The sequence below is a fragment of the Helicoverpa armigera genome, chromosome 1 (genome assembly GCF_030705265.1).
Source record: "Helicoverpa armigera isolate CAAS_96S chromosome 1, ASM3070526v1, whole genome shotgun sequence".
NCBI lineage: Eukaryota > Metazoa > Arthropoda > Insecta > Lepidoptera > Noctuidae > Helicoverpa > Helicoverpa armigera.
The window spans coordinates 2,335,971-2,360,496 of record NC_087120.1 but is presented as its reverse complement, the minus strand read 5'-3'; the positions used below and the strand labels follow the sequence as shown (position 1 = coordinate 2,360,496).

The window sequence follows — 24,526 nt, the reverse complement described above, 5'->3', positions numbered from 1 at the left end:
TGCTCAGCCAATCGCGAGATAATCGCGCACAAGACAAAAACATACAGGTCCTTTTAACCAAGAAACCTTTTTATTAAGTCCGTTTAAAAAAACTACGGTAGCTTTATAACCCTACCGTTGTGTTCAATTCATTCAAAATAGGTTCAATTCGACATTGAATGGTCACAGTCAATTCGCGAAGTCAATTAGAAAGTTATATTGACAAAACAAAACAATCATTAGAAAACAAAGCATTGTTTGTTTCCTGCTCCAAATTACAATTGAATTATTTGTCAATATTGTCTTTAGATTGTATCATTGATACATAATCATTTGTACATATAGCAACAGCATAGATTTAACAGAGTTCTACAAACAATCTATACTAATATAATGAAGGGGAAACCTTTTTTATTTGTGCCCTAAAGAATTCGAAACTACAAAACCAACTGGAAAAAATCTTTCACCGTTGGTAAGCTATTCTACCATTGAGTAACATAGGCTATATTTTGTCCAGAAGAAGTTATTATTATAAATGTATGTCTCTTCCAGACCTCGGGACTATAGAGTCCCGGATTTTTGGGAGGCGAACGTGGGGCCGAAGCCAACACGCTGAAGCCCTTTTGAGACAACTTTAATGAAATGGTGACACAAAACCGACGATTATCCCTGTATACACTATAGAAATGTACCCAAGGACAATCCCCGGTTCTGTGCTAAACTATTGCTAACTATGGATGAAAACTACTTGGGCTATTGTGATGGGATGCTAATGGACTAGGAATGGGGAAACTACGGGAACTATGGCACCTGCCGATGACAATGTATTAAATACATGTTAAAATGGCAGGTGGAGACTCGCCAACTCACTTACTGGGCCCCCGGGAATCAGTCACTTATTATTATTATCTTGTATGTCTCTACCAGACCTCGGGACTATAGTCCCGGATTTTTGGGAGGCGAACGTGGGGCCGAAGCCAACACGCTGAAGCCCTTTTGAGACAACTTTAATGAAATGGTGACTATTATTATTCTTTCTTTATTGCACACATAAATACAGAGAGACACACTGAATACAGAGAGATAATGTACAATGGCGAGCTTAACCCACTGTTGGGTTCTCTTCCAGCCAACCTTAGAGTGAAAGAGTGATTTGATGGGGTAGGGCAAATGTGAAGTTCCCCGGGACGCGAGTAAAATTACGGCAAAACATTTAGTCTATACCACTAGAATGAAGAGGAAACATTTGTTTGTTTGCACCCTAAATGCTCCGATACTACAGAACCGATTTGCAAAATTCTTTCACTGTTGGAACGCACTCTTCCCGAGTAACATGCTATATTTTGTCCGCATACAGGAAGAAGTTCACCCGAGATGCTGGTGAAACCGCGGGCAAACACCTAGTCACGAATAAAAATGTAAAACCGCCTTGATTATTTGCATTGCTGAAATATCGAATACACAACATATCAAATAAAACTGGCCAGCAATAATCTTCCGATGACACGCCAAAATGTTATGTTATGAAAGTGCATATCTACGCAGGATGTGTGTGATCCGGCCCGGTATATTGTTCTCAAAATGTTTGCCAAACATACCACTCTTATTATATGAGTGTCATTACTTTCAATACATAAAGTAATCGTTGTTACTCAAAATGTACTGACAAACAGACTTTGTGTCTGCGGTCACAAAGTCCTTTTCATCATCTGTTTAGCCTTTTCCCAACTATGTTAGGGTCGTCTTCCAGTCTAACCGGATACAGATGAGTGTTTTAAAAGCGACTACCTATCTGACGTCCTCAACTTTGTTGCCCGGGCAACCCAATATTCCTAGGTGAGACTGGTTGCCAGACTTACTGGCTTCTGACTACCCGTAACGACTGCCAAAGATGTTTAATGACAGCCTATTCTTTTCTCGAAGCCAATTTATATGTTCAGTTTTGCCTAACTTGGATTCAGATGTCTTTATTACAGTCTCCGCAAAGTATTTTTTCCAAGCTCTGTTTTTAATCTCTCAGTATAGGGACCCTTCTGGTCTTTGACTTAATGCATCTATCTTTTGACAGTCAGAAGATCCGTATTTAACGACAATAAAATAGACGGTTAAAACTAAATTCTATTGTATATTGTATAATCCTTGGCTACATAAATGCCTTTGTTGAATAATGTTATCAAGCAACTTCCTTTGCACAGTAAAAACGCGTTTGCCAAAAGGTTGCAGAGCAGAGTTCAAGTAAAACGTCATGTATAGCGTGATAGTCTTCTATACAATACTTTAAAATGTAGAATGTACAAAGTTTTGTCATTAACTTCTCCGTCATAATACTGCTTTGAAATAGTCATGATAAAAGGGTACGGTTACAAGACACTGGGGTGACGGTTTGAAGTACTTTCTTCATTATAAACTAGATCAACTCCCTGGGTTCAAACACGTATTCATAATATGCCTTTTAAAATCTAGCAGAATAGTTTAGTCACGGGTTATTTAGTAACTTGTACATATTAATACAAAAAAAGATCAAGAAGTAGAGAAAGGTACATCGAAAAAATAAAGAAGGCATAGCAATAACAAAACGCACAGCAACATCGAGCATAGTACGCCACGGCTTGTAAATAATGACAGTTTATCAATACAGTTTAGTTTTGCTTTTTTCATTTGCAAACAGGACTGCAACAACAATGGCAATCATAACAAACCGTCATTGGGCGTCATTTGAACGTCAATCTTCATTGAAGACGTCAGATAATAATTGTTTTGAATCAAACAGCATATAGGAAGGTATTACAGACTGCAGTACAGATACAAAGAAAAGTCTTCTTAAACGGTTCGTGCACAAAAGGTTACTCAAACCATCGGTAATCCACGATTTTGGGCTCTGTATCACCCTAAGATTGTCTGGAGAAAATGTCTATGGCATTAAGTCCGCCTTTGTAATGTTATGTTCCACAAACTTTAAGTAAATGAATAACTAATTAAAAAATGTCGGAATAGACGAAAGACAGAACTAAACGAAATGACTCAAGGTTATACAATTTAAATATCAAACGTTTGTCATAGCACCAAAATATCGTGTCCCTTTTAATCAGAAACTTGAACAAATATAGAAAGAGGTGTAGAGATGTGTAGAGTTCTTATGTCAGCCAATTGTTTCAAAATTCACGTAGTTTTTTATTGCTCGCAACATAACTGATATGGTTATTTTTTATGCAGATAAATTAATTACCCTATGTTATTGCTGTCGCCCAGTGGACACCGCAGACGGTGTAGGCCCCGGAAGAATTGGCCTGACCCAAACGCCTTCCATAGAAACTAATGTACTCGGTCGAATTATCGGGAATTGTGAAAGCGAGACGAGGAGGCCTTTGCCCAGCAGTGAGATATCATAGGCTATTAATAAATAATGTAAAATAATGCAGTAAATGAACAATATAGAGACCAAAAGACGGTTTTTTTTTTACTAATTTCCATGTTCAGATGAAACATCTGCATATCTTGGATAATGGATGAACCTTCTTTTTGGAAAAAAAAGAAAAGATTTTTGCTTTGTATTGTCAAACCTATGGGTGTTATGAAAACTTCTGGTTGTGTATTAAAAAGAAAACCATTGTTTTCACGTTTTGCTCGTACAACGTTCTACGCATCTGGTATTCTATTTTTTCGATGTTATTTCTTAGAAACTTGGGTATGCCACTTTATTCTCTTTTATGCTACTGTACTCTCAAATCTATACCTATATAATAAAGGGTACACATTTGTACCCTAAAGGCACCGAAACTACTGAACCGATTTAAAAATGTTTTCCAGTGTAGGAAAGAAATTCTTCCCGAGTAACATAGGCTATGTTTTATTTCGGTACGAGCCAGTTTTCATGGGACGCTGGTGAAACCGCGGGAATACGGCTAGTTTATCATATATTTCGAAACGACTATTTTATAAATTAATTTGGAACCAGAGATCCAATGCAAAAGCCGTTCGCCAGCATGACAAGACATTTGCAAGCACATATTTAAAACAATTTATAAATTCGCCGAGCGGAAAATATCGTATCCAAAAAACCACCTACGCACACAAATGAAAAAATTCTACAGAGTACCGAATTTTGTACAATTTGGTTATGTTTCCATTCTGTTGATATAAGATAAAATGTAGAAGCCTGAATAGTTTAAGACTTTAATATGACTGAAAATCACCGAGGAATTAAATTGTCTTGTAATTTTGTGCATTTTTGCAACATGTAACTTATATGACATTATAGTCTTCGTAGAATTTATGGAGTTACTTTTGAACTAATAATAGGTAATTATTCAGGTTTAAAAATCATGCGGCTAGTGTAGTAATCGTGATGTTTTACGGTACGTAGGTGTATTTATGGTCTTGTTAAAAAGTCAATGCATAATTCACTTTGAAAATAACTGCTAGGATTAATTTACTTCCTATAAATTTCACACTATTATTGATTTAGTAGACATTAAGAGTAGAATCGCTACTACTTAACCTGTCTGCTTTCTAGCACCAAATATATCATAATAACACATTAAAATTTCAATAAATCAAAATCTAAATTCCAGGTGAATAAACTATACTTAGGATGTGAAACGGGTTCCGTAACCAGAGAACGTCGAGGATTTTATATCATTCACACGATATAGAGAGAACTCGTCAACAAGTAAAATCTCGTGCAATCAGCCTTTTTTTACCCGACCGTCGAAGGGCACAATGGTACTCAATACTTAAACAGCAGAACACTCAAAGGTGAATACTTATTGCTTCTTAAAGGTCAACTCGAAGTAGCTGGTACAGGCTAAAACTAAATAGTTGGTTCTCACGCAAAGCCTACAGGCATCGAGAATTTTAAACACAAAACTGCATAAATAATGCTAAAGTAACCATGGAAACGCCACGTCGTAACAGGAAGGGTTATTTAAAATGAACGAGTACGACTGCTATGCAAGTACTATTATTAGAAGGCCTGTAATTATCGTAGGAAAGCCTTTTGTCGGTTAATAAATATCTAATGAAACGTTTCATCGACGTGCTTTAAATGTATGTCAGGAGACGTCGCCGTCGTGATACGTCTAATTAAAGGCACGTTGCAAAGTAAATCGAAGAAATCATTACTTGACAAAGAGAATTCTAAATACGATATCACTGCCCTGCAGGTTGAACTGCCAACACCTTTAAATCCATTTTACAATGGTATATTAAAGTCAATTAGGGAAGTTCAAAATAGTTACAATTTTTACCAAATAGAGTTGCAATTTGTATCAAATGAAGTTGCAGTTTGACCAAATAGAGTTGCAATTTGTACCAAATAGAATTACAATTAGTACCACTCTGCAAATACCTACACACAGCCCATAAAATCCTTAGCAACAGCCAAATAAAAACAAAATAGAACTTACCAGTAACATTGGCAGTCTTGTTGGAGCCCGGTGTGGCGTTCGTGGACACATTTGCTGGCTTCGGAGAAGGCGCCGGGTCGAAGGGCACGGAGGCTGGTGGGGTTGGTATTGTCACGGGAGGTGGTGCAGTCGCGGCTCGCCGCTGGCGGGTCCGTGGCAGAGTCACCACGTCATAGCGAAAGGGGCTCGAACTGCCACTGTCTAGCGCGTATTCTATGTTCCATGCTGAAAAAAAATTGAAATGTTTAAAATATAAAATAAATTCGTTGAATGGTCATCTTAAACAGGGTGCATAGAATGTTTGGCGCAATTCAGAAATAATCCCTTTTATTGCAACTTTGACTGTCACAAATAAAAAAAAAAATAATATCGCGAAAAACGTTTGTAGGAAATCTCAACTACAGAAGACTCTAAAACATATTCTGGCAGCCAGCATTAAATAAAACCGAGTATAAAAACACGGCCACTATTGATGTCAACTGTCCACTTTAAATAATATTTTGGAGCTATAATTAAATTCACACACAACGCTTTTAGAATACTGATGAGAAAAACAGTACTCGGCCGGTTGTTTCAAAACAAACTTATTACATTTTAATATTATGTATGATTCCAGTAGTAAGTGTCGCCATCTTGGATTTTAATTAAACGCATGACGTATCTAAAATGTACGAATGTCAGTTTGTTTGCTTTCTCGAGTCGATTTAAATGAAAGGGGATGTGTTTCAATAACATAACATGTTCAAGAGCAGTGCAATGCACGGAGTAATTGTACAAGCGTGTGTACTAATTAATTACGAAGTGTCAGTGACATAACTGTGTAATTAAACCCAGTGTAACGTTCATGAACTACACTTGTACCAATTCAGTAGGGGAGACTAGAGAACTACAGTGTGTTAAGTATTATTGTGGAAGGATGGAGGTACTTTCAAAATAGTATTCATTGCCTGCAAGAAAACATGAAACAGAAGAAGGGGGAAGATGGGGTGTGACGACTAAAAAGACAAACAAGCTCCTATGCTAGGAGCATTCGAATGCTCATTCTATCCCCGCCTTCAAAATGCTTTTAGAGATAACAAAGAAAAAAAGTTCAGCGCCTGTAGAATGCTTCTAATCCTGGTCTTGTTCTTTGTTAATTTAACGGCATCTACTGCTGGGCAAAGGCACCAGGACTGCGGAATTGTTTGAAAGAGTTACCGCGGCCCTGGTACACAAAGGGCTCTATGGTGAGTTTTAGTCAGTAGAAGTCTGATATTTCCTCACGATGCATCCACAGCGTGGCCACTTTTCGCGGTTTTCAGCGATCCGCATCCTTCCCGTTCATTTGGTCTAAAATATGCAGCCTAGACTGTGACTATGGTCGATGACGCGATCATTTATGTAAATAATTTTGCATATAGCGTCATATATTTTGGGTTGTTTATACAGCTAGGTTTCTAAAACATAAAACATAGGAACACAATGTTATTTGTACATGACCAATGTTTTGAGGGCTTGTATAATCTACATCTACTAGCTATCCGCTAATAGACCAATGACGATTGTCTATGTTATGTTCATGGCTATATCATTGTTCGTGGCACAGGCTTAAATATTTGGTCATCAGTGGGTATTTGTTCTTTGTCATCGTCGCGGAAGGTCCAACGAGCTCATCTTCAACTCTTTACCCTCGCTAGTCTTTAATAGCGCGTGCAAAAGAGCGAATGCTCATTCTTTAAAATTCGATGTGCCTGACAAATAAAATAATAAATAAACAATGCCCTACGTCTGTTTCTGTAAAGATTTCTTGTTCCAGCTCAGTTTAGTTGTCTATCTAAAGGCACCCTTGCACGAGTCTTATTACAAAACTGCATTTAACCTCATCTGTCTCAATTAGGAACAAACCGGAGGAAAGCCACATTGAAGAATATCCGTGATTAAGCAATCAATGCAACAAGCTAAGCTTAACAAAATTATTTTCACTCAAATTGAGTAAGTAGGTTTATCAAGAACTACAAGTGATTTTGTTATTTGTGGCAGATGTCTATCAGTGGAAGAGTGACAAGATGATGGGGCTCCGCCTACGGACAATAAGAGTTATTCGCTAAATTGAGTGTCACATGGTACGTCAGTTTCAATAAACAATTCAGTTTAATGTGTGATGCACGGGGCGGGAGCGTCATCGGCCGTGTCACGTGCAATACTGACACTCAGTGAGCAGAACGGGTGTAATCAAGTCTTTGGTAATCAAATATGTGCCGCTGGCAAATGATAAACGGTATTTGTTTAGCAAATTCAGTTTTTTACTTCGGGAAAACCAGGTAGGATAGGTGTACCACAAGGTTCTATATTAGGTCCCTTCCACATTTTAGCTTACACTTATTTTTGACATTCATGAGTGCTAGTAAAGGCTAAACGAAAAAACGATTTCGCTTTCACTTTGATCCGACATGGATCTAAAAAGGAAAAAAAATGGTATTTATTAGCATTAATAAAACCCTCACAATCGACAAAGGAGAACAGTTTACATGATAGCATCCGAGGTTATCTCGTGTTTATTATTGTATTGATTGCTTAATAGGGATAAATCTACTCGTATGTTTGAATACCCGAGGTTCACACAAGCCAATGACCAATGCTTACATTTAGAAGTAAAAACACGTCGAAATAGCGTCACTGTGAGAACCAGTACTATGATTATATTCACAATAGGCTATTTCCGGCCTTTTCATTTAAACTTTGGTGCTGTTTAATTAAACGGTTAATTTTTGTCACTAATGTCGTGTTAGTTAATGTCCATTAATTTATTGGTAGCATTACTTTCTCTTGTTTATTATTAGCTACTTTTGTCCTCGTTTCTTCCATGCAGACTTAGGATGTTTTTTATTCCCGTTAATCTAGCACTAGCCTATTCGAAGCGAACAAACACTATAGACCGGTAAAATTTATACAGACGTAATCGTAAATTCGAATTGAATATCTGTGGCAGTCGTTGCGGGTAGACAGAAGGCAGTAATTCTGACAACTAGTCTTGACTGAGTATTGGGCTGCCCGGGTAACTGGATTGAGGAGGTCAGATAGGCAGTCGCGCCTTGCAAAACACTGGTACTCAGGTGCTCTGGTTAGACTGAAAGTCGACCCCGACAGTTGGGAAAAAGGTTGGCAGACGTGAGGATGATGATGGATATTTTGAAAGTACTTATTTCGTAGGTTTCTAGCATATTATGCACTTTGTTTTGTTTGTGACGAACTTGACATATAAGCCAGTACAATAATTAGGTAACTACTAATTAAAATTCAATGCGCAATATACTTGCTTACTCACAAGTTAGGCCCATTACCACTGACCACATAAACGTCCTTTTTTCTTGAAAACATGTTTGCTTTGAAAATTGAATAATATATGAAAATTCATAGTAAGCAGTTGCTTTAAGAAAACTGAGGTTTACGCTGTCAATGTACTTGAGGTTTAGTCATAATATATTGTGAATCATTTTCATATTTTGCATTCACGATACATATGTTGTTTAGGTAGGTATTTATGCATCTTACGTCTACCAAGCTATCAAACGTTAGTCTTTGTTTACACAGTATTAATGCTAATTAAACACGTACTATCGTACAACAAGAAACTTAATAAACCCATTTGAATGTATCTTCAGAGTAGAACATTGTAGTACGTAATTTTGAGACCAATATAGCAGTATATGGTCACACATTGGACGACCAGCCGACCTCAGTTGGCTAATGGTGGGGCCACACGATACCAACTTCACATAGACTTAAGTAGAATTTTGTCTCCGCAACAAATCGGTGCATACGGACATCTGAGCCAATGATAAGTCTGCACAAACATTTTGTCATCATATTTTTACACAGACTACATTTTAAAGTTCGTACCTACAGATCTTTACAAACTTAAAATCTGTATCGTGTGGACCCACCATAATAGGTAACACAAGACATAAAAACTCGGCCCCACGCTTGAACTAATTTTATCTGTCTACAACAGTGGGCGACATTATTGCGAAGCCAAGCTTGAACCTTTAGTATAAAAAAAACAAAGAGGGTTACGACCACTCAAAATCGTGTGACTCATCGCATAAGGAAAACCTACGGTATTACCCATTTTTTAATACATTTGCATCAATTGGCCAACGGCCGTTCCCAATATTCTAAGTACCTATTGATTTGTTGACTACTGATAGGCATTTGACACTAATTTTATGGGGCATATGTCAAAATTCTGTTTTAAGGAAGTAAGCAAAACAACGAATAAATAGAACATAAGAAACGGCCGTAAATGATATTCGGCAGTAAATAATTCATGAATCAGGAAAATCTTTTGTGAAAAGTAAAGTAGGTACAGTAAACTGCACGTTAGTGGTAACTGTCATGCATCTTAACTCAATAGTAATAAGTACGATTTTCCTATAAAACTATTACCACTGACCTGAAGTTGACTGTACATAATGTTAGAATACAATTTGTCACACTTTTCCGTATAAATCCCATGAATGTTATTCACGAATCTATTGACCAATGTTTACATTTACATTATGACAATTCACAATAGAATGTAAAAACTAGAACGGATGTTTCGCGACGGAATTCGCTAAGGGGCGACATGTTATTTGGGAATTATAATCGAACAGAAGTTCTAGAAAGACATTCTTGTAAAATATTCTATACTCCATTTGAGTGGGGACTTAACTGAAATAGACAATCTTGATGTGACTTTTGACTTAAAAACTCCCTTTAAAAATAAAAGACTTACTGCTCAAAATCAACGTAAATAAAACTCCTCGTGTTTTCTTTTTTTATAGGATTTGTATTTATGTAAAAAGTCTCCTATTAAGATAGTTTACCTTTAGTTAAGTGCCTTGTCAAATGGATTATAGTAGGTATACGCCTACTTGCTACCGGATCCTGATATAAATCCGAAAGTAACTGTGTATCTCTCACTATTTAACGGTTAAATTGCTGACTCAAAGTTTCATTACATATTTACTACGGATTCAGATTAGAACCTGTATTGGCTAAATACTTTCATTGAACTTGTTGGGGCATTTTAAACTTTTTTACCCCCTTTTCAAAAATCTCTACTCAGCGGATGATACTGTACAAACTTCATATTTCTACCATCAGAGTTCACGGCTGCGCGTGCGTCTATACATACTTAGCTCAGTCAGAGGGAACATCTCCTTATATACATACACTTATCTATGAACATTGGTATATACATAGATAGATTTCAAGCTACGCAACATTCCTGATGCGTGACTTGCTTAAGCAATATCATAAACATAAGATGATGTACCTGTATAATGTATAATGTCCAGTATTGTCCAGACTACAGAATGCTAAGCTAACCTTCTATTGACAGTTAAAATAAGTATCGGTAAGTCATGTTCCTACTATATGGGTACTATACTAAAAATGGGTGGGAGAACTGTGTCGTCCAGTATCCGTGGATTTCAATAAGCTATCCGTGGACTTGTTTATGAGAAGTCGGAATTTGACATCACTTGGACCGCGTACATGGTGACACTCACACATAATATTATTTGATTTATAACATGTTTGGACTTTAAAAGAGACTATGAACCTTGAGTTTGTTTCGGCGTTTCTTCTCAGGGATCAGTCAGTTAGGAAATGCCGACGCCAGCGTTCTTACAATGACGTGTAAAAGTGATGTAATGTCCAACTTGCAAAATAAACGATTTCATTTCATGTCAATCTTCAAAATTCAATCTTTAGTAAGGGAACGGACGATGGATAGACAGGTAATTGAATTCCAAAATATATAGACGCAAATCAGACTATGCCTAAAACTGCAAGACTTTACATATATAAATGACTAGCCGTTTTCCCGCGGTGTTACCCGCGTCCCAAGGTAACTACTGCCCGTACCGGGATAAAATATAGCCTATGTTACTCGCAGATAATATAGCTTTCTAATGGTGAAAGAGTATTTTAAATCGGTCCAGTAGTTTTTGAGTTTATCCATTACAACCAAACAAAGTTTTCCGCTTTATAATATTGGTATAGATGTCACAACAGTAGGAACGCATCTTTGCAACAATGGATGCAATTTATATACGCAGAAAAAAAGCAAAGGTTCACTTCCAGGTCAGTTTACAGTCACATTTATTATGTATACAATACAAGTATGTATTATTTGCACACAATTTATGTAGATTACAATTCTTGAAAGTATTGTAAGATTACAAAGTTCCAATGTGTGGTTTCTTTCATGGAACGTAAACAGATGAGTTAATAGTGAATGCAGGTGTGAATTTGCATGTTTCTGCACCATCAGATTACGTTGTAAGGTTATCGAGAATCTAAGGCAGCTTTGTAATCCCTGTTTCCTGGTCTTTCAAGTACTTATGACATCATGAAGTGTTGCTACTGTGTATTACTGCTGGCTTCACGATTATAAAAATGTACGAAAATAACATTAAAAATGTTGGCCTTCATCATCATCAGCCCTTATCCCAATTTCATTTGGGGTCGGCGCAGCATGTTTTCTCCTTCCATACTCTTCTATCTGCCGTCATCTCACAAGTAACATTCTTTCTTACCATATCTACTTTCACACAATCCATCCATCGTTTCTTTGGTCTTCCTCTTGGCCTTATAATATCATATTTTCAAAATTCGAATTTACACGCGACTTAATACCTTTACCATTCTTCAATTTTATGTCCGAAATCCTTAGCGCTGTTGATGTTATATTTTATAACTCTACTAGCGTAGCTCTTTCTCCATCGGGGTTTTAAAAAAGACTACAGTTCATTTGCGAGGTGCCTAACAGCTGACTTCAGAAGAACAAAGTTATTTGAGGAGTTCTGTAAGTATTCTCAAGCTTCAAACTGCCACCTAACTTAGAAAGTTATATTCTAATTTACTATGATAAAGAGACACAAATATTAGCAAGAAACAAAATTAAGTAAAGTCATTCAGGTCATTACTATCATTCGGCAAATTAGAACAAAGACCTCTTTATTTTGAAAACGACCGCTACACTCAACTTTGACCCAAAGTAAACACAAATAATAGTGTTATCATATTTTCGGTCACTCGAGATATAAGAATTCCATAAATATATAACAATTTGTGACAATCTTAATAAACTGTAAACAAACATGTTTTTACTAAGGGTCAATATTCAGATTATCTGTACTACTAATAATACAGAGGAATCTTTTTTATGTTCGTTTGAACTCCGAAACTACTGAACTGATTAGAAAAATCTTCTTTGTAAAACACTGCTGGAAGCCAAACCCGACGATGCTTTGTTAAGCCCGTTATGTACTAGGGCCACATTAACTCTTACGAATAATCCAGCAACCCAGGCAGGCTTTGACCCTGGTGGGCCCTGCTGGAGTTTGCTGACTCTCTTTGATGAGCGCGTGGAACAACGCGCGCCGTCGACACGGGATGGCATAAATATTTAAGCTATATTTTATACGAGAAAATTTTCTCCGGGACGAAGATGAAACCACAAGAAAAAGCTAGTAGAACAGAAACATAACTAGCTAGAACATACTACTTATTGAGAGACTTTCACCCCTATTTTTCTAATGACTTAAATATTTTGTTTAGATTTTAACATTGTCTCTAACAGGGGGAATGAATATAGGCATGATGGTTTTCATGCGGGCCTCGCTCAGACGTATGATATGACCTTGCTGGACAATACCATTACAACGATTAACAGGGCAACGGGTGACTTGACTGGCAGACAAAATAAATTAACTATTGATTGACCATAGTTAAAAAAAAAGTTTGTTCACGATGTTAGTGGAAGGAACATACTAAAAATAAGGCCGTCAAACTTGCAAGATAAGTATCAGAAAACTATGAAAAATCAAATATGCAGATACCTATGATCCGATATTAAAAAGAAAGCGTCAAAATTAACGGTTGTCAGTAAACATCTTTTTAGTCGTTGCAGGTAGTCAGTAGACTAGGGGTATTGGGTTGGCCGGGGAACGGGATTGAGGAGGTCAGATAGGTAGTCGCTCCTTGTAAAGCACTGGTATTCAGCTCATCCGGTTAGATTGGAAGCCAATCCCAACGTAGTTGGGAAAAGGCTAGAGAGATGAAGAGGTTTGAAAAGTATACCTGATAACAATACAACGGGCTTGCCATTGTAAAAAACACGAATATGTTATTTGTTTTACAACCCGAGTATTATTGAAAAGGAAATTACAGCGTCGATTTCTTTATTGAATGCTATAAAGCTAACCTTATCAAATAAACATTCATAATAGAAATAAAATGTAAGTGGCACGTACTTTTTACAATAAACAGATAAAAACAACGGTAACTCACAAAAAAAATAACATTGGAGATGATAGTACAAAAATGCGCAGTTTACTTATTTTATCTGTGGCGGCTGAATGACAAAATGTCTTTGCCTTCTATTCACTTTTATTTGTTGCATACCTGAGATTACTTAAATGAATATCGTATGTATGACGTAGATCCCGGGTGCCATTTGAACATCTTTGGCAGTCATTACGGATAGCCAGAAAGTCTGACAACCAGTCTTACCTAGGGGTATTGTATTGCCCGAGTAACTGGGTCGAGGAGGTCAGATAGGCAGTCGCTAAAGCATGTTGTATGACATAAAAATATTTGTTCACTGGCCTGTCTGGGGTTGTTATTTATATAAATTGGGGTATCCTAATACCCATAATACTCTTGATACTTTGGCGGAATAGAAAAATTGTCATTTTCCACAAATACAATATGAATTGTGTATACAAAAATATTTTTATTGTTACGAACTTTACAATTTATATAGAAACTGGGATTATTAGAATGTGTAGTGATTCAAGTATTGCCATGATAGGAGTACTGGTAAACAATGACGCATCTGATCTCACCATTCAATATAAATACTTGTTCGAAAACAAAAACAAAGTTTCTAGGTATAAATATGTAGTTTTTGCGAAGATCTAGCACTTGCGTGTTTAGTTTTTAGGAACACTGAACGTTGAACCTAAATCAAATGTTATTACACAAAAGAATACATGGAGGACAAATCCATTAAGAAATGACACAAACATTATTATTAACTTTCTTGAAACATCACAATTAAACAGTGTAAACCAACTTACTTAAATACCAATGCAAAACAAACCAAAAAAAAATAGGTATTGGGTATAATACCTAAGAATCTTGATACCAAACAATTTTTTTAATGATTCGTCTAAAAACTGGCGTCAATATAGCTATTAAAAATAGGTGCTAAAACTGTAATTTCCATTTTAAAAAGCGTATCTAGTAATATTCCATTAGATTGGACCATAACACGTTTTTAAGACCATCTGGGAGCCATTATTCGTACACAATTTGAAACTCTATCTAGACTATTATTATTAAATAGAACGATTTGATTGTTTGCATTGAATATGCTCCAAAACTACTGAACTTATTTGGAAAATTCTTTCATTATTAGGAAGCTACACTATCCCTGGATGCCAGTTTTCATCGGGGCACGGGAAAAAGTTTGCGGGAGAAATCGCGAGAGACATCTACTTAAAAATAATTAAGTAATAACAGTACATATTAACATTTTTATACCAGATGGTCAACAAAACTATTGTTATTATTAATTATTTTAGTTATTTGTGGACAGTTTTTATTACTGTGGGGGATTTGGATGCGAACACGAACGCTAAGCGGCGCCATTTCATACATATTATATAAACTCTTTTGCAAAAAAAACGGGCACTTATGCGAAATCTTAGTTTTAAGGACTTTACGTGTATTTCAAAGGGTTTTAATGATTGTAGTATGTTTCTAGCATCAAAAGAGTTAGCCGAGCATGCGTGAGAGTGTATTCTAAATTTGAATTTTGTACAATTGCTAAGAAATTGGTTAAACATTGTTTTGGACTAATTGCTGGCAGAAAATTCGTCGGTGTTTTGAAAAGTTTTTGAAGTGATTTTCACGAAAATGATCATGCAGTTTTAATTAATGATTAATGTACTTTTTTGTTAGATCAAAACATGTTTGAAAAACTATGCGTATTTGATAAAATTTTCACCTGCTCCAAATGGTCTATACTGATGATTGATGGCAATGTTAAGAGTTTCGGTATTTTAGTGTAAAGCGTTCTATTGTTTAGATATTGTATCCACGTGTTTTAAAATATCGCTTTTTCATAAATAAACACTATTTAGAAGAGTATCAGTACCTTTGGCTGCGACAAAACCAATTTAAAGTAAGCAGTGCCCATCACAACTCGTCTCCTATCGGACTTTGACATTTTTAAAAGTCTTGAAATTCTACAAAATACGGAAAATAGCGCATAGACCGTGAGCACGAGGTCTTAAGGTCTCGTAATCACTGATTTTTAAACAACCTCGTCTCTTGGGAAACTCCGTAGACCTCTGAAGATCTATGAGTCTGAGCGTTCAAATAGCGTGTTTTCATCCCACGGTCATTTTATTAAATAAACTTGCCTACACCGAGATTTTCTGGCATCTGCAGCACTTTCCTGCTTAAATCATAACAATAATTGGGTATCTGCTCATTTCTTAAGAAACATACGTTTGGCCAATAATTTTGAATTCTTGACTCCCTTTCAGCTAAATCGTCGTTTAGTAACCCGATACCTATGGAGTTATCGAGAGCTTCAACGAGGCAATAATTTGACTTTTTAGATAGCTTTAACCCTTCTCATAATTTTTCATGTTTTTAATTTTAACATTTGTCCCAAAATTTGGTATTTTTTAAATGTCAAAGTCCGATAGGAGACGAGTTGTGATGGGCACTGCTTACTTTAAATTGGTTTTGTCGCAGCCAAAGGTACTGGTACTCTTCTAAATAGTGTTTATTTATGAAAAAGCGATATTTTAAAACACGTGGATACAATATCTAAACAATAGAACGCTTTACACTAAAATACCGAAACTCTTAACATTGCCATCAATCATCAGTATAGACCATTTGGAGCAGGTGAAAATTTTATCAAATACGCATAGTTTTTTAAACATGTTTTGATCTAACAAAAAAGTACATTAATCATTAATTAAAACTGCATGATCATTTTCGTGAAAATCACTTCAAAAACTTTTCAAAACACCGACGAATTTTCTGCCAGCAATTAGTCCAAAACAATGTTTAACCAATTTCTTAGCAATTGTACAAAATTCAAATTTAGAATACACTCTCACGCATGCTCGGCTAACTCTTTTGATGCTAGAAACATACTACAATCATTAAAATCCTTTGAAATACACGTAAAGTCCTTAAAACTAAGATTTCGCATAGGTGCCCGTTTTTTTTGCAAAAGAGTGTATTTATTTTTTGTATCTCCCTTACAGCTTCAGGTATTAAATATTTCTCCTCAATTTTTTGAGCAATCAAAAACTAAGTTTCTGGAAAACTTACAGCTAAGCCCAAAAGTCTTAGAACTAGATTTCTCGCCATTGTATCCTCCGCAATCTAATGCGCTAATGTCGCAAAACTGACCACCTGACAATGCAGATTCAATCAGGTAGATAAAACACTAACTTCAAACCTTCAATCAAAAATCGAACTTACAGCCACTTTATAAAGTCTAAAATCCAGTACGTGAACACGAGGAAGAAGTCGCAACCTTGAGTTTACGAGCTTCTACGTCATCACGACTTGTACTAAAGAGGTCCTGATCCCAGTTCAACGGCCCCAGACAGAACAAAAAACACCAATAACTGAATATTATTAAACTTTAGAGCATTAGGATCGCGCGAATTTATTAAAGTAATTTTTTGGTAACACTGATGGAAATATCTATGAATTATCAACTAACTTTTCTACATGACATGAATAGGAAGGAAGTGAGTGTCAGTATGACGAATGACAGGGGAAAATGAAAGAGGATGACATATTGCGCCGACCCCAAATAAAATTGGGAACAGGGCAGGAGGAAGAAGAAGAAGATCAACATGCTTTTCTCAGGGTTTTGCTCCCATCCAGAGGATATTACTTGACAAATCTATATAGCATTTCATAACACCATAAAGGTGAAGAGTTTGTTCGCTTGTTTGTTTCAATGCTCTTTACTTAGGTACTACTGGTTCGGGCTGCGGTATTGGTCGAAAGAAGGCTTAAGAGGGAACATGGTGGGTTTTAGTCAGTAAGTCTGATGCTCTCTCACGCTGCAACACTAGTTCGATTTGAAAAAAAATTCAGTGTTAGATAAAGGAAGGCTGTAGGTTACTTTTTATCTGTGTGCGAGATACCTAGTTCCCATGGTTTGGTAAGCTGATGCTTAGGTATTAAACTATCCTAAGAGATAAGACGTATAACATGCATAGACACGTGCTGAGTCAGAACGCGGCTAATCTCGAGAACTTCGAAAACAGATAGTTAATAATACACAGAATGTTGTTAAGTGACTGCCACTGTATGGATGGTCATTAAAACAAATGATACCTTAATGTGAACTAGATAAAGTAGAGAGCAATACTTTTATTTTATTTATTAAGGAAAATAAACAGAAACAAATTAATGAACTTTTTGAGTTGTTTGAAACCTGTGTTGTTTTACAATGCATTTGCATTTGTGTAACTTTGATAAGACTTAATAGTATTTTAATTACTGCCGTTAACAATCCATAAACATTATCAGATTATTAAGCTGTACTGAAGCCTGTGGCTAGAAAGAATGTAACTTGTAAAATCATCATCATCATCATCTCCCAAGCATTTTCTTAACTATGTTGGGTCCAGCTTCCAGTCTAACCAGGTACAGTTGAGTACCAGTGTTTCACAAGGAGCGACTGCCTATCTGAACCCATCAACCCAGTTACCCGGGCACCCCAATACCTCTTATTGTATGTAACTTGCGAGATGATGGCAAATAAGAGTTTGAAGAAGATAACATGCTGCAACTACAGCAAATAAAATTGGGATATGAAAGATGGATGGAATCCTCAACAGCAAGAAGACTATACATCCATTGATTCTAATATAATAAAGAGGATTTTTTTTTTTCTTTTTTTGATACCCAAAGAGTCCGAAGCCACTTAACTGATTAGACTATCCCCAAATAACATAGGCTATATTTTATCAAAATACAGCAGTACCACAGGACACAAGTGAAACTACAGGAAAGTAGTTTATCTATATCTATACATGTATATAAAAATGAAACCCGCTTTCCGTTTTCATGACATAACATGAAAACGGCTTGACCGATTTGGCTGAAAATTAGAGGGGAATTAACTTAGACCCAGGGGAAGGTTTCAGGAGTTTTTGTCACCATCCTGCTACGGGACGCGGGTGAAACCGCGGGCGAAAGCTATTAATAAATATATTTGCTTCTAAAATGGGTTTTAGTTACTGGCTTTATGTCGAAAATACAAAATTTTATAAAGATAACTCACCAATTTTGAGAGATTAGGCATTATGGAGCGGATATACAAATCCATCAAATATTTCCTGAATGGCAAAAAGTCGGTATTTTTATGCTTATCATAATGAGAATGCTTTTCATGAAACTATAGCCATTTTTTTATTAATTAAACCATTATGTTGTCATTAATACTGTGTTTTCCTTAATCATATTTGAAATATTTAAAAGACTTGTATGTGGTAAATTAATATGATAAAAAATATATTATCCTTAACATTTAATTATGCCAGGTACTACATAATCAAGCATACTAACAAAACCAGTTGCAGAAGAACTTCTTATCATACTGGAATAAAATCTAGCTTATGGTACACAGAGATAATGCAGCTTGAAAAACAGTAAAAAAAAACAAATTAGTTAAGTAGCTTCAGCACATTTGGAGTAGCAACAAACAAAAAATGTTTACTCTTCATGATATTAGTATAGATTAATTAGAAAGTTATAAACACACTTGAATCTGTGAGTTTCCTATACCTTCAAGCTACTTATGAAGGCAATTTTTATGCCAGCTTTGAATTACTTTGAAGGATAAAAACTAATAGAGGAACCATCAGTTACAGTGCCCAGTAACTAGCCACTGTTTGACATGGAATAACTTCCTATCTAACTTCCTCAGCCCTACACTCCCTGGTAAGACTGTCCAGGAACCATAAACAATTAATGATTACCTCTGTAAGCTATTTTTAGTCAGTTTTGTGTTTCTTTCCATCAAGTTTGTCAAACTTGTCACAATGAGCTGATTGAGCCAATGAATAAAAGTACTTTTCTTTAACATACATTAGAAACAAATACAGTTATACACTAAAGAGACTGAACAATAACTATTAACAGTCAGTCCAGTGGCTTATTGCCCAATCTAATGCCTACATCCAGGAAATGTTAGGAAACCAACAACACTTTGCCACATCAGCCAGTACAATTGGCAGCTCCACTTTTTTGATTACCTAGCTTTTTGTTTCTTCATAAATCGTTGTTGATGTAAGAATTCGCAAGGATAATAAAAAAATATGAGTAACTTTATGGTTTGAGTATAAACTACTTAAGTGGTATTAAAATGAGTTCTTTTTTGCCAAATATCATAAATATGTTTAAAAATGTTAAACAACAAAACTTCGCTCAAGAAACTCATTTTAGTAACCTGTTGCATTAAACGCGATGAGTACAAGGATGTGTCATAGCAAGTTTATAACAGGTGCTCATCTCATAAGTCGAACTCAAGAACAAACTTTTCCTATGCAACAAGTCAACTAATTAACTTATTTCCTTTTTCTAACAATAAATAAACATGTAATAATGCAAAAACGATCGATGACGTAGGTGTCGATACGTGCTATTAAAAAAACAGGCGAAGGCTTTCAAGGTTTTTTAGCTATTTCTCGGGTCGAGACGACAATAATAGCGTGACCTACAAATCATTTCCCGCGGAGAAAACTTTCGAGAAACAATCTGTGACCAAGGTACAATCACGTCACAAAATACGCAAGTTTTAGACACAACTGCATTCAAAGAAACCAACTTAAATAAAACGATGCATTGTTTTCAATACGTGGTAAGTAAAGTTGAGACATACCGTACGAAGATTGGCTGACAGCAAACACCAAAAGGAACACACTAGTTATATATTTAAAGTTCACTCGCACTCGCAAGCGATCCATTTTCTCACAATTTATTAAAATGGACGTTTATTTTAGCTTATAATAATTACGAATGTCAAGTAACGTCATTGAATGAAGCACGGTGCAGAACTGACGGACGGACCGAGAGCTACTCGAACTTTGAGGAACACACGAATGACACGAACTACGAAGCCGAATGTTCCGAACGCAACGGCGATGGCGAACGAATGGCACACACAGACTTTTTTCAATAACCAACCGCATACGTCTTCGTGCATTGACAACAGGCTTCTTATTCAGAACTCTCCAGACGGTCAATAATATCGCGCAATAATACGATTTATTTATTTTTTCTACTTACTCGGCTTTAAAAGCCAACGAGGGATTTTCTTTTTCAGTTTTTCCTGAGACGAAACGTAGTTGTTATCAATAGTTAATAAATAAAATAGGGAACAAAAATGGAATAAAAAGAGAAAAGAAGTCCTTCAGATTATTATTCGAATGTCCCAAGACATTGAAAATAATTTGTCCAGAAATCTGGGGCCCGATTCTCCTAATTTTACTTAAGCGACCTTCGATTGACGTTCGACTCGATTCGACTGAGACCCAATCCCGACTCGATTACTATTGAAGCGTATGTGGCATTCCGCTATTTTTTCTTTGAAATAAACGTTTTTATCCTTTTCTGTCATTCAATAATGAATCATTTTGTCTGCAAATGATTTACGATTGCAAAATGATTGTACAGCAAACTACCGTATATACCAAAATCATCAAAATAGCAGACCAATCGCACACCAATCAAATGTCAATCGAATACGATTGGTCTTTTATTAGTAGCAGAATGCCCGATATGGTTAAAACTCAGGGGCGTAGCTACCGCCGTATCTGCCGTATCAATTATACGGGGCCCCCGGGCCACGGGGGCCCCAAAAGTGTGTAAGGACAAAAAATAAAAACTTCCTAATTTATTTTATTTTACAAATATCAAAATTCTGAAAAGCAATTCTTTTTTTTTCCCGCCTTAAGCGTGCGTTCAAAAGTTAACAACACTCTACATCGTTATGGCGGACTGCGGGACTTCCCCGTTTTACTTACTTCATCTTCAACTCAGCGGGGAATCCTTCATCGATATCGCGATTTACGTGTACGTTGTTGTATACGTGTACTTTACATTGGATATTAAACCACGGAGTTAGTAGCAGCATAAGGGGGGGGAGAGGGCGGTCCGCCACTGGTACCACAACTCGGGGGGGTGCCATCTCGGTCGACACATATCTGCACGACCAGGATGGCACGGGCAGAAGGGACAAGTCACTGAGGGTGCCATTCTAATCTGCAAAGCCTAGGTTCACTACCAGTCACTGCATGCTATTCAAAGAAGACGGATCGCAATCCATACAAAATTGCCCCACGTCCTATAACAATGTGACGAATCTCAAAAAAAAGATAAAAATGTTAAAAATAATATGGCATACTCTCTAATTTCTTTTTTTCACACCTTCATATGAAAAAAATGCTTTAAAGATTATTTAGGCGCTGTTACGAAAACATCGTTCATGGGACTATTTATGGAATATTTTATTAAATTATTTTTTTCTCAAAACTTAAAAATTTCACACTGATTTTTAGGGTATAGTTAGAGAGCTGATATTTTCACAGATGATGTATTTCTGTTGCCGCTATAACAACAAATACTGAAAACTAGAATTAAATAAATATTTTGGGGGGCTCCCATACAACAAGCATGATTTTTTTGTCCGTTTTATAAATAATGGTACCTACGGAACCCTTCATGCGCGAGTCCGACTCGCACTTGGCCGGTTTTTATAAAACATGTACGGGTTTTTTATATCCCAAATTTCAAAAATAGCTCTTTATAAGTTTGCGATAACCCGTTTCCGGTTTCTTTACGTTAAATAAAACCTAGCAAAAACCACCACGAATGATTTCTACACGATTTTTAAGTACTTTTATTTACAATTTTAATCCATGATTATTGGGTGCTCAATAGTTAGTCCGCCGCGGGTGCCACCCGATGCTACGCCGCCACCGCACGGAGTGCAGTGCACTGTTTATTTACGCGCTTTATATAAATGTGCATTAAATGAGTGAAAGGAAAATAGATTATCCCAGCGGCGCTGAGAAAAGAAAAAGTTAACAGAAAAGGGAAGAGGTTATAAAAAAAGTGCCATATAAGGGCCTCCAAACAATTTTTTATACGGGGCCCCGACAAGGCAAGCTACGCCACTGTTAAAACTGCTATTACGATCATATTGCGATTCGATTTATATTCGATTTTGACATTATTAACTTAGGAGAATCGGGGCCCTGACTTTCTTGAACCAAGCCGACTTTAGGCGCGGTCCAATGTGTTTTTTAACTTGGCATTTTGGCAAAGGCTCAGTAAGAAAGTGCAACGGCGTCTGTCATTGTCTTGGGAACTATTCCCATTGAAAATAAACTTAGGTAAAACATAAAAAGAAACATAAATATTTGAATTCCACCACCAGCCGACCGGAGTGAAACATAACGGGGGAAAGATCTCCGGCAGCTTGTCTTCATTAGCGCGGAGGGTGGGTGCCTCATGTTAAGTGGCAAGTGGGCCAGGGATGCTGAGCAAGCGCGTGATCTGAGTTAGAAGTCCAACGAGGCATCATCACCCTTAAGAGCGGCTTAAGGCTGAAGATGACTCTGTTGCCCTCTTGTTGAGTTGAGGTTTAGGGACTGATCTCCGGGGGCCCAGTAAGCAAGCTGGCAAGTCTCCACCTACCATTTTTACGTGTATTAAATACATTCATCGGCAGGTGCCATACTCCGCACAGTTTCCCATATCCTAATCCAATAACATCCCATCTCAATAGCTCAAGTAGTTTTCTTTCAAAATTATCAATAGTTGAGCACAGCACCGGGGATTAGCCTTGGATACATTTATATAGTTTTTACAGGGATAATCGTCGATTTTGTGTCACCTTTACTATCATTAAACTTGTCTTAAGCACCAACCAGTACACCAGATACATTGGACCCACCAACACATAAATTGGACACATGGCAGGAAGAAAAAGAAAATCATCTACCAACTACTGACGTAACAGCCAGTTACGTCACACACTATCTAGTTATTAAACGCTTCAGCCCCACTTTAGCCTTCCAAAATTCCGGGAGTCTGTAGTTCCGTGTGTGCATGGCAGAGACATGTGTAAAAATACTGTAACAACTTCTAAATAAATGAAATAATATTTCCAGCTGTAATTTATTTACAGTTAGACTGTATCTAACAATTTGCAAAGCAATATATTCTTGATAAATAAATCCTAGAAGTATCTCCATTTCAAAATTCTTAAATTAATCCTTCTTGTAATAAAATTACTTTAAAATAGTGTATATATATTTTTTTAAATTGTTTACTAGGATAGTTTTTTTTTGTGTTGTAAATATCTATGTACATAACTATGTAAATAAATTGTCAATTAAATTAACTTTAAAATTGGTATTTTTAGTGCTGTAAATATTAAAATAAGTGTCAAAAAGTTAGTTCCGAATCACGTTACCTTCATTCTTGCACATATGCCGCAGTAGTAGTGTCTTAGTAATAACCGTAATGTAATTACCATTAATCATTTAATACTTCTTTTATAAGCATCTACAACGACTTCGCTCTTGCATTTTATTTAAAAATTTTAATAAAAAAATCGTGTATAAGTTCTCAAGTTCTTAGTAAGTTAAGGTGTAGCGGCAATTCGGAACGTGTTGATAGATAAGAATACGTCAAATGTGTCAACGTCATTCTATTATTTTCTGTGGGTTCTGTTCTAATATATGAAAATGATTTATGAATTTTAATAGTCTTAAAATCATTGGAAAATCCCTGTAAACTTCGGAAACTTATCAGCATTCACTACATGCAACAACACATTACTTTACATACAGATCATTACACCGCACGCCTTTTATTTTCACAAAACATAGTCGCAATCCAATACGTCTGCACTGCCTCAATTTTTCATTAATTTCAATTATTATCTTCACTGAAACACTTACTAATCGTTGTTAAAAACTCACAAGTTTATACCAAAACGTAGAAATAGTAAGTTTAGCCTTATTTGAGTGATTCTTTTCCAA

At 36.3% G+C, this 24,526-nt stretch overlaps 1 protein-coding gene across 1 annotated transcript in view; it reads right to left on the bottom strand.

Annotated features, from left to right (window-relative positions):
- Positions 1-20,674, bottom strand: part of LOC110377566 (plexin domain-containing protein 2) — a 55,472-nt gene extending 34,798 nt beyond the window's left edge. The window contains exons 1-2 of the mRNA XM_064037214.1: positions 20,356-20,674; positions 5,385-5,609 (exon numbers count right to left, since the gene is read on the bottom strand). Of these exons, the coding sequence (XP_063893284.1) occupies positions 5,385-5,609; positions 20,356-20,440 (310 nt within the window). The 5' untranslated portion in view covers positions 20,441-20,674. The remainder of the gene's footprint in view (positions 1-5,384; positions 5,610-20,355) is intronic.
- Between the last annotated feature and the right edge of the window lie 3,852 nt (positions 20,675-24,526).